Genomic DNA, 12,132 nt, shown 5'->3' on the forward strand with positions numbered 1-12,132 from the left:
ATATAATTATGAAGGGGGTTAGTTGCTTGTTGGCTGAATGTTTATTCTGTAGGCAGTGGGGACCATTGAAATTTTTTCAGTCAGGGAATAACACCTGTGTTTTAGTAAGCTCATAGTATTGCCCTTTCGAAGGATAAATACACACAATTAACCCTTTGCACTTGGATGTCAAGTGTGACTCGACACGGTTAGCAGTAGAATAAAGGAATCGAAAAAAGCAAGTGAGTGCAAAGGGTTAAGAGACTGCATAGTAACTTGAATGATAAGTGGTAAGAACTCAAACTAAGGCCTCTGCAGTAAAGATGAAGAAAAAAGATTTAAAGGTTAAAACAACATAATTTAGTCCATTTGTATGTAAAGTTTAAGGAAGAGATAAATTAAAAATGTTCATGTGTCTAGCTTTAGTATATGGTGTTAAAGAAAAATTATTCATGACACTTATTAAAGACCATAAGGCAGACTGTATTCAAGGGAGACTATTACAATGGGGTTTTGTAGTAGGCAAGAGAGATTGGACTCAACTCCAAATATAACAAAGAAAAATGAGAATTTATAGCCAAGGAGCAGGGTGGAGTTCAGGGATTAGAAAATTACTGAACAAACTAAGGGTTAAGGGGGATTTTGGCTAAACCAGCCTAGCAGAGTTCTTACTGAAGGCAAGAACATAACACAGGAAGGTGGAGGGGCATGGAGGATGAGGAACCTGATCAGATACAAAAGATGGGAGGATTCTGGTTTAAATTCTTGTTAAAATTGGGCACTACAGAGACAAACATGAAGCCCAAAATTCAGCCTAGTTGAGAGTTCAGAAGAGCATAGTTTTGTCAAGGAAAGAATCTTTGTCATTGGTGATGTTCTAGAACCTTGATAAAGAATACAAGAGAAGGGTATGGAAGAGAGAATTTCAGGCTGGGTTATGCTGAGTTTCAGGTCTCTGGGAGACCAAAGTGGAGAATGTCCAATAGACAGTTGGAGTTTGGAGATATCTACACTAATTAAAGAGAAAGATGCAAATTGTACCTCTGCTACGCCCACCAGCCAATCAGGAGTAAGTATGCAAATTAACCCAACAAAGATGGTGGGTTAATTTGCATATGCAGGCACAGAGCGAAGACTAAAGAGGCTTGGCTTCTCCACTGCAGCCAGAGTGGAGAAGCCAAGTCTTGCTGCGGCTGGAGTGGAGAAGCCGAAAAGCCACGCCTCGCTGCGGCCAGAGTGGAGAAGCCTAGCCTCAAGGCTTGGCTTCTCTGCTGTGGCCAGAGCAAAGGCCTGGGTCCCGGGTGCCAGAGGAAAACCGGTGCTGGCAGCCAGGGAAAGGAAGGCCTATTGCACGAATCTTGGTGCAACATGCCTCTAGTCTACCTAACGTGCTAATTGACCATACCTTTGTGACGCCCATCAGCCAATCAAGAGTGAGTATGCAAATTAACCCAACAAAGATGGTGGGTTAATTTGCATATGCAGGCGCCAAGCGGCCGGGACACAGGCGTTCAGTACCATCTCAGCCGCTCCGGGTCTCTGGACAGTGTGGGAAGGCGGAAAGGCGGCTCCAGCCAGAACGAAGGTGGTGCCAGCAGCCAGGGGAAGGAAGGCCCATGCTTGCACGAATCTTTGTGCATCGGGCCTCTAATATAGATATAGGTAGGTATTTCTTAGTATGCAGTTAATTAAAGCCAGGAGATCTCCCAGTTGTGAGATTGAGAAAGAGCTCTCCCAAATGAGCGAATGAGAATACAGCCAAGATCAGAATCTTGGGAGAACATCTACATCCAAAGTCTAATCAAACAAAGAGAAAATTGTGAGAAAGAATGAGAAGGACCTCCCAAAACTTAAAGAGGAAACCAGGAGTTTACATGGTCTTAAAACACAAGTAAGGGGATTTCAGAAGGGAGTAATCAGGTGTTACTCCGATGTCAAATAAGATTAAGTCTGAAAGTTGCTCTTTGGCTTTAACAATTAAGATATACTAGTGACATTTTCAAAAGCAGAGGAGCCAGAAAGCATATTACTGTGGATTGAAGCTTAAATGATGAAAGATACTTTAGTACAAATAGGCTACTCTTTGTGGACTACTACCAATTAGACTATTATAAATGTGTCTGAGGAAAGGAGATGAAACAGTAGTTAGAAATATATGGGAAAGGTTTTTGTTTTTTGTGGTTTTATTTTGTGGTGTTTTATGGGGGAGAGGGTTTTGTTTCAAAGATAAGGGAGTTCAAGGGTAAAGTTTTTAAAAATTAAGAGCAAAGAGAATTGATGGATATGAATGTAGCCCATAAAGAAATATGAAGGCATAGAATCCAGAGAAGAGCTGGAATCTTACTTCTCTTCATGAGGAAAATGGGTGTATTCTGAAACTGACTTGAAGGAAGAAGGGAAGATCTCCTCCAGGTATCTTGGTTGATTGGAGTCAAGTAGTGATGGAATTCCAGTCTACTAGTGGCTCTATCTTCTTATAAGTAACTTTAGAGCTCTTTATTGAATGAAAGAATGTATATTTTTATAATCAAGTGAGGAAATGTTTAATTGATGAAACTTTAGTAAGCTGACATGGAAAATAGAAGCTCCTCAGAGATAAATAAACTTAATTTTGACCATCCATGAGGGCCCAGTGGAAGTTCAGATTATTTGGGTGTCCATTGGTCTTATTGCAGTTGAATTTAATGAAACAACTAGCTTAACTTACTAATTATTTCAGAAGTAAAATATCCTTAGGTTGGAAGCAAAGTTTATAGCTTCTGTAACTCTAGGCTTTAAAATAATTGAAAAGGCAGGTGGTATAGAGAAAGTCCTTAGAGTTAGAATGTCTATGTCTGAGTTCTGGGCATATGCTCATTGCATGATCTTGAGTAAATAGCATTCTTTCCTGCCCACTCCACTCACTTGTAAAATAGGAAAAGAACGTCTCTTACAAGGGACTTTTGATGATTGAATAAAAAGTACGTGAAAGTTTTTTTAGCAAGTGTAGTCATTTTACCATCCTATCTTTTGCTAAATAACAATATCTTCACTAAATTTTTCCATCCTATCTAATAAAAGAGTAATATGCAAATTGACTGTTACTCCAACACAAGATGGCTTCCCCCATGTGGTCAGAGATGGCTGCCCCCATGTGGACACAAGATGGCTGCCACAAGATGGCCAGCAGGGAAGGGTAGTTGGGAGGGACCAGGCCTGCAAGGGAGGGCAGTTGGTGGTGATCAAGCCTGCAGGGGAGGGCAGTTAGGGGTGACCAGGCTGGCAGAGGAGGGAAATTGGGGGCAAACAGGCCTGGCAGGGGAGCAGTTAGGCATCAATCAGGCTGGCAGGCAGAAGCATTTAGGGGAATTCAGAAGGCAGGCAGGCGAGCAGTTGGGAGCCAGCAGTCCTGGATTGTGAGAGGGATGTCCCAGATTGGATAGGGTGCAGGCGGGGCTGAGGGACCTCCCCCTCCCCCCCCCCCCGTGCATGAATTTCGTGCACAGGGCCTCTAGTGTGTGTGTGTGTGTGTGTGTGTGTGTGTGTGTGTGTGTGTATAATTTTTTTTATTTTATGTACATATAGAGTCATCCTTTTAAAGAAAGATGTCAGTTTATACATTTTACTATTTTCTGTTTCCTGTGGGAAATATTTTTCTGACTTTTAGTTTCAACAGAACTTAAAGTACAAGATTAAATTTGCTTACTTTATTACTCTTTGGAAGAATCATTGACTGTAACCAATCAGTAAGTTATTGGTAAAATCCATATGAATAGTTTTCTTTAATATCCCAAAAAGTGAGCATAAATGGAAAATTAGATAACTAAAATAAATAAAGTCTAAAAAAACTAGAAAGCAAAAGCAACTTATATTTACTATTAATAAATTAATATAAAAATATAGGATAGGATATTTATATAATATATATGAGAGCTTAAAAGCATTCTCACAGCTACTAGTAGAAAAAACAGATAATGGAATCCTATTTTACTGAGAATTAAGCCACATCTTTGATTTCTAGTTAATGGCCTCTTATACTACTCTCTGCATTTAAACATCTACCTAATAAAAGAGTAACATGCTAATTGACTGTACCTTCGTGACACCCACCAGCCAATCAGGAGTGAGTGTGCAAATTAACCCAACAAAGGTGGTGAGTTAATTTGCATACATAGGTGCCAAGCGGCCGGGGGCAGAGTGGGACGCTTGCGTCGTGGTGACGACGCAGGCGTTCCACACCACCCCAGCCACTCCGGGCCTCTGGGCAGCGTGGGAAGGCGGAAAGGCGGCTCCGGCCAGAGCGAACGCTGCAGCAGCCAGGGAAGGAAGGCCCATTCTTGTACGAATCTTCGTGCATCGAGCCTGTAGTTATTTATAAGTTTCCTTGAAATTAACTCCCCTTTGGGTAATAAATTCTTTTTTTTTTTTAGTTGAATTTATTGGCATGACATTGGTTAATAAAATTATACAGGTTTCAGGTATACAATTCTACAATAAATAGCTTCTTAAGACAAATCATAGGTGAGTGTCCAAAAGGACTAGAAGAAATAGCATGGTTTAGTTAATTGTTACTACAAAAGTCCTATAACTTATTAAAAATTTTTTTATGTATAGTTACGATTTCTCACCCAACATTTTCTTCTCCAAGTTAAATACAATGATAATGGAAAGCAGAAGAAGTGTAAGAACTCTGAAAGAAGAAATTCAAAAGCTGGATGACCTCTACCAACAAAAAGTGAAGGTAAGAAATTTGCCGCAATTTGTATAGGTTAGGCAAAGCTATGTCATGAGTGATTGATGGGGCACCTGTTTTGACAACAAACTGAAATAGTTAAGCTGTATCTTATAACTTGTGTATTAGTTATGTCTTCTCTTCCAAAGTTTATTATAAGGAGTTATTTTTTTATTCTTTTAAATGACTTTTTTCTGGACTTGGGCTATTTCACCATAGATGTTTACTCTTTCACTAATTTTTTATACTTGCATATGTGATTTAGTATCCTTGAAAGACCAAAACATACTCTTAAAGCTTAAATCCCAATAAGGCCTTCTGTATATGTCATTTCATATAAAATGTCATTCCAAACTGACAATCCTGGCCAAATTCCAAAGATCATGTATGTGAAATCTAAAATGTGAGTAAAATAATAAGATTCATTCCCTACCACCTCTAACCCACCTTCTGGCGAGCATTTTACTTAAGAAAATACTCATAACCACTTATACAATTTATGTGAAAATTTTAACCACACCACTGTTTTTCACTTAGTTACAATGACAAAGTATTAGGAATTAAAAACTTTTTTGTTTACCTGTAATGTATTTAGGGTTTACACATTTTTTATGCAATGTGACATTTTTAGAAAATACACTACAATAATATGATCTTCATATGAAATATGAGGCATTTGGTAATCATTTTTGTTTTTTCATATGTTCTCTATGACAGCACTTGAGTTTTTTCGTTAAAGCACTTAAGTAAAAGACTTTTTTAGTATATTTCATCTTGAGAAACCTAAGAATTTATGAATTTGGGCTACTTTGCCTATACATAATTAATACATATGTGAAATAATGGTAGCATGAAAGTTACCCACATTTTTACGTATAATAAAGCATCTTTGATGCTCATGGAAAAAATTTTTAATTAGAATATCATAAAATTTCCTATGATACAGTCTTGAACATACTGTGGAATGAATTTTATGCAGACCTCTTGAGAAGGTAACATTTATGTTCACAGTATAAGATTCCCAGAGAAGCATTTTAATATCTCTTGTAAAGCAGTAAGCATCCTGGGAATACAAATGATGATGCAACCTGATTTTTTCAAATGCTTTGCATACATTTTTTAAAATCCACCTGAAGTATATACACTGTGACTATCAAAATATATATATATAAAACCATGACTTTATCCTGATAGGAAGCTGAGGAAGAGGACAACAAATGTGCCAATGAGCTGGAGTCCTTGGAGAAACACAAGCACATGCTGGAGAGTGCTGTTAATGAGGGCCTCAGTGAAACTATGAATGAATTAGATTCTATTCAGCGGGAGTAAGTTCAATGTTTATTTTCAGTTTAATTCTTTAACATTTCTATAGAACTAGATCTATGCTTATTTGCTTTAATCTGTATTGCAGAGCTATTTTGGGGGTTGAGGGAATGGTGACTAGAACTTAAGCAGAATAGCTTACAACATAAAGATACTTTTATCAGACAAATACATTCTACGGCTATTATAGCTATTGCCCCCTTCATTTTTAGATCTAATTAAGAAATGGCTTTTGATCCTTCAAAACAACACAAAATTTTAAGTCAATTCAAATAACTTTGTCTATTTGTTAGTAAATTTTAATAAGTTCACTAAGCTTTAATAAATTCTACTGAGCTCTCATTAAGATACAGTTTCTAGAAATTAGGTATATATGAACTAATTATACTTTATATAGTCAGTCTGCCTTTGTAATCACTACACTATGCAGAATCTGCAATAAAAATCACAGGACTTATGGGAAAATTGTGATTGGGGCCTAATACTCAAAAACTCTGTTTTATATAAACACAGCATAAAATATTTCTGAAACATGAAGTTTTGAATACTCAAAAACTCTGTCAGTGATACAAACAAAAAACTTGAACTTAATGAAAATGCTAGCACAATTGTAAACATGTTAAATATTTAAGAAAAGCATAAATACTACGATAAATATATTTTACCTTTAAAAGACCTGAAGTTTGTGTGGGGAAATGGGTAATCAAAGGGTTGCAGCTTGTGAATATTGAGAAGAGGTAGAAGGAGGATTATCTGAAATAAAATGGAAAGTTGTGACTACCAGATGTGGATGCATGTCACTCATCACACATGTAATGAACTGAAGGAGCTAGTGCTCCTGTTAGGTCTGTGCTTAAGTATTTTGTGTTTTATGTATTCCTTTGCATCTGGATTCAGCTGCGTGCAGTTTTCTGCATTCACCTAATGTTTCTCAAGCAGGAAATTGACATAAGAGAATGCAAAATTTGCATTATGCTCAAATTACTACCTAATATATGAGGTTGAAACAAATACATGTTTCCAAACAAGCATTATAGCTGAACTGATTGGACACTATGGTACATTTCTTAGAAGTTTTTTATTTTCAAATTATACATTAAGTTTTCCCGGCTGGTTTCCCTTATAATTTTAAAACTTACAGAGGAAAATTTTAGACATATTATGTAATAACTGTAACTAAAAATGGTGACATTCCTTTCTTTAAAATACTCTGCCTCTGTGTACATAATTCTCTCATGCAAACTATATAAAATTAGTTTACTAACTAGTTAATTCACAGGTTCTCTAAGTCATAAGTGGCCTTCGAGTAACTTAAAATCTTATTTTAATGTTGGAAGTACAAGCCTTAAGAAAATCACTTCTTCATTTTTTTATTTGTAGCCTAGGAATAGGAAACTCAGTTGAAGGTTTTTTTGGCTTGTAGTTTTTGTTTCAAGTTTGAATTTGAATGCCTAAAAACAAGACTCCCCCTCTCCTATTCAAGTGTATTTAATGCCTTGCCCCTAAAAGCATTTGTAAACAGGAATTTTTACTATAATACTATTATGCATGATAATCATAGGAAAATATTATATCAAAAATTAAGTTTACAATTCTTTTGGAGATTTAGGTAAGACCATTTGCTCCCAAGCTTTGTTTACCAAAGAATGAGGTTGTGTTGCTGTTTTGTTTTGTTGTTTGTCAAGGGTCTTTGAAAATGTTTTTATTTCTGTTTTAATGATTGAAAGCTGGATCTCTGTAAATTATATGTGAACAAGCAGCAGCTATCCCAATCACAGCCTGGTTTTATTGAATCTGAAAAGGAGAAGTGAACTAACTAGAACTGATATGTTAAGTTTTTCCCTAGACAACTCAAACAAGAGTCTTTATTCTACAGATACCAACTAGTTGTACAGACCACAACTGAAGAAAGACGAAAAGTGGGAAATAACTTGCAGTGTCTTTTAGAGATGGTTGCCACGCATGTAGGCTCTGTGGAGGTAAGTGTGTGAAGGTCTTTTCTACATTCTAAGAAAGCTTTTTAAAACTTTGCTATATTTCTGTCTTATTTCTACAGAAATTAAATGATATATTTTATTTCTATGGGAAATATGATCTAGCATAAATTTATCAGAAGAATCCTACCTAGCAGTGTGGTAAGGGGACACTTGTGCATCTTATAAAGCAATCTGTTTTGTTCACATAAACAGCAAACAATGATATTATTACATCAACAATATAGAATTTGCTGCCAGTTTCCCAAAGATGGTGTTGTTTTATTCTAGGTTTATAAAAGAAATATTCATTCATAATATATAAATATTGGTTTAGATTGAGAAAGTCTGCTTTCTGGTATATGTATCATTTGACTTCTTTTGGTTTTTATTTTCTTCATCTGTAAAATGAGAGAGTTGTACTAAATATTTGTCAACATCCTTTGTACCTCTGTCTATTACAGATAACTATTCGTCTGACCTTAGTGTTGTTAATCCAGTAGTGATTTATCACTATGGATTTATGTGAAAGCTAACCACAACTATTAAACTTCTAATCAGTTAATATAAAATTAGAAAACAAGATTTGGATCTGAATAAAGTTTTATTGTAACACAGCCACTTCATTCACTTCCATACTACTTATGGCTGCTTTCCTACTACAACATCAGGGCTCAGCAGATACAAAGACCATTTAGTGTATTTTAGGCCCACAAAGCCTAAAATAGTTATTACTTGGCCCTTGACAGGAAAAGGTTGCTAACTCCTTTAGATTCCTAACCTCCCTGAGAGGACACAAAATCTTTTTTTTCTTTTGTTTGTTTTGATGTTCCAAAAATTATTATAAAGCTATAATAGCTCACACATTTTAGTATTGTATATACAATCCAATCTCTCTGGTTAAGAGTCCAGGAAAAGATACATGAGAATAGACCAAAAATTGATATAACAAATACATATCTATCAACAAGTGAATCTAAAAATCAAGTGAATAAAAAATCTGATGAACAGAATAAACTGGTAAATATAATAGAATCAGGGGCATAGAAAGGGAGTGGACTGACAATTCTCGGGGGGAAAGGGGTGTGGGGGGTGCGGGAAGAGACTGGACAAAAATCGTACACCTATGGATGAGGACAGTGGTTGCGGGGCGGGGGGAGCGGGGGGGTAAGGGCAGAGGGTGGGTTGGGAACCGGGTGGAGAAGAGCTATGAGGGGAAAAAAAGGAACAATTGTAATAATCTGAACAATAAAGATTTATTTAAAAAAAAAAAGACTTGAATGGGAATTTCACAAAGACCTAATGTGGCTAGCAAACATGTGAAAAATATACCATTTCCCACCCTCAAAAAATTTAAGTTTGGTAATATTAAATGCCAGCAAGAATTGGAGAAATGAGAGTTCTTATTTATATTGATGGAGTTACAAAGTGATGTAACAGTTTTAGCAAACAGTTTTGCAACCCCTAATAAAACTATGCATTTTCACTCTAGGTATTTAATTAAATTTGTACTTTGCTAGAGGTACTGTACTGGTTTAAACAATATACCCCCAAAATACATGTCTATCTGAAATCTCATAATGTGACTGTATTTGGAAATAAAGTTTTGTGTATATAATTAGATGAGATGCAGTCATAGGAGATTAGGGTAGGCCCTAAATCCAGTGATGGGTAGACTATAAAATGTCTGAATGGAAATGGAGGCAGAAATATAGTGATGTAGCTACCAACTACAGAGTGCCAAGGATAACTGGTAGAAGCTGGGAAGAATACAAGGGCCAGGGACTGCCAGAAACTGAGAAAAGGCAAGGACAGATTCTTCCCTAGAACTTTCAGAAAGAACATAGCCCCACCAGCACCTTGATTTTAGACTTCTAGCTTCCAATCTCTGAGGTAATAAATTTTTGTTATTGTGAGCCACATGATGTTAATGGTAATATATTTGAAATAGTAAAATAACAAAATAACCTGGAGTATTAGTTTTCTATTGGTGCCATAACAAATTATCACCAATTTTTAAATTGGCTTAAAGCAACACAAGTTTATTTTCTTATATTTCTGGTGGTCAGAAGTCTAAAGGGGGCCTCTGGGCTGCAGTCCTTGAGGGGCCACCTACACTCATTGGCTTGTCACCTCTCCCTCCAGCTTCAAAGCCAATAGCACAGCATCTTCTGTCCTCTCTTCTATCTAACTTCTCTTCTATCCTTTGATCTTCTCCCCCTGACTGTTACACTGCTCGTTCCTTCTTAAAAGGACCCTTGTGGTCTACCAGGGTAATGCAGAATAGTATTTTCTTGAGATCCTTAACTTATATCTGCAAAGTTTCTTTTGCCATGTAAGATAATGTATTCACAGGTTCTGGGGATTAGGACATGGACATCTTTGGAGAGGCTACTATTCAGCCTACCATGCCTTAAAATACTGGATGAAAAAATAAGTCATAGAACGTTACATTTAATATCCTTCAATAAATATGAAGGTTGAAATCGGGTACCACTAACTATATTGTTTAGAGAAACATACGTGTGTGTGTGTGTGTGTGTGTGTGTGTGTGTGTGTGTGTGTGTGAGAGAGAGAGAGAGAGAGAGAGAGAGTGTGTGTGTGTGTGTTAAGGAAAAGAAAAGCATTCAGGAGAATGGTTGTCTCTCAGGAGAAAAGAGAAGGGGATATGATTAGGAAAGGACACAAAGGAGCCTGCATAGTGGGTACAAGAGTATGCCTTCTCTTCCAAATGGTATACTCTTGTCTGTAAATTTGACAATTAAACACTTTAAATGAAATTTAAATGGAATGTTTTTACATTAACAATTGCTAATTGTTTCCACTAGAAACACCTTGAGGAGCAGATTGCTAAAGTTGATAGAGAGTATGAAGAGCATGCGTCTGAAGATCTCTTGGAAAAGATTAGAGAGATTGGAGAAAAGTATAAGAAGAAAGCTGCTCTAATTAAATCTTCTGATGAATGAAGATAAAAATGTTGATTATCTAAGCAAGAACTTTATTAACATTGTAAATTTCAAATTGTCCTTTGAGGTTTGAAAAATCTCTTAACATATCCTATACCCATTCTTACAATGAAGTCTCATGACCACATCATCCCATACTTGTGAAATATTTTGTAGCTTTTATAAATCTAGTTCATTAACTTAAAGTGTGTATAACCTGAAATTATGAAAATTTGTTGGTTTGTTGTTTTTAGATATGAGTACCAGTTATATTATGCACCCAGAGTTAATAAAATGTTAACATTAAAGTGTGGAGGGTTTTTTTCCTGGTTTTTCTGCCTATCTTCAGATGGTTTGAAAGGTATTTGATCTAAAACAAGAATCACCAAACTAACTGTGGGCCAAATCCAATCACAACCATTCATTGACATATCATTTATAACTGCTTTCATACTACAATGGCAGAGTTTAGTATATGCAAAAGAGACCATCCCATGGACTGCAAAGTCAAAAATGTGTACTATTCTGGCCCTTTACAAAAAAGTTTGCCAATCCCTCATATAAAACTATACAGGGTTGCTACTGTTCAACTAAAAAACTTTCTTAATGATTCTGGACGTGTAGTCCAACCTACTCCTTATTGAGAGCCAAGAAGCTAAAATGGTCTAGTTTCTTTCCATCTTTATTCTGAAATAAGTAGAATGTGGAATGTGAGAATCAGAAGAAAGAATAATCTAGTTCAACCTCATTTTAGAGATGAGAATTCATTCCTAGAGAAGTTCTGATTTACCTCAAGTCACAGTTCTTAGTTGTAGACGCCACACTGCAATTTACTTGAATTGATACAGCCGTATCAGCCATGAATTACGAATGTGCTGGATGGTGAGGAAGTTATGTTATGATGTTGTCTCCATGATGAAAAGGCATAGTATGTGTTTCTATTTGTTGAAGTCTTCTGTTGAGTTTTTAAATTTTTCTTCATAAAATTCTTCTTTAAAATTTTTTTCTATGTATGTTTTTGTTGTTGCTATTTTAAATGGATCTTCCACTATGCTTTCTCTCTGGTAATAATTTGTATAAATGAAAGAATTTTATTTCTATATATTTATATAACTTGTAACTTACTTATAAAGTCTTTATTACTCAGTTTTGTTGTTAATGTTGAATCTCTGGGGTTTTTCAATTATATAGTCATAATACT

General features: G+C 36.0%; 1 protein-coding gene across 1 annotated transcript in view; it reads left to right on the top strand.

Moving 5' to 3' along the window:
- Window positions 1-11,808, top strand: part of NDC80 (NDC80 kinetochore complex component) — a 43,256-nt gene extending 31,448 nt beyond the window's left edge. Inside the window, exons 14-17 of the mRNA XM_079784533.1 lie at window positions 4,607-4,699; window positions 5,885-6,015; window positions 7,890-7,992; window positions 10,815-11,808. Of these exons, the coding sequence (XP_079640659.1) occupies window positions 4,607-4,699; window positions 5,885-6,015; window positions 7,890-7,992; window positions 10,815-10,952 (465 nt within the window). The 3' untranslated portion in view covers window positions 10,953-11,808. The remainder of the gene's footprint in view (window positions 1-4,606; window positions 4,700-5,884; window positions 6,016-7,889; window positions 7,993-10,814) is intronic.
- Window positions 11,809-12,132: the final 324 nt, after the last annotated feature.

Source organism: Cnephaeus nilssonii, assembly GCF_951640355.1.
Source record: "Cnephaeus nilssonii genome assembly, chromosome: 11".
NCBI classification, from domain to species: domain Eukaryota; kingdom Metazoa; phylum Chordata; class Mammalia; order Chiroptera; family Vespertilionidae; genus Cnephaeus; species Cnephaeus nilssonii.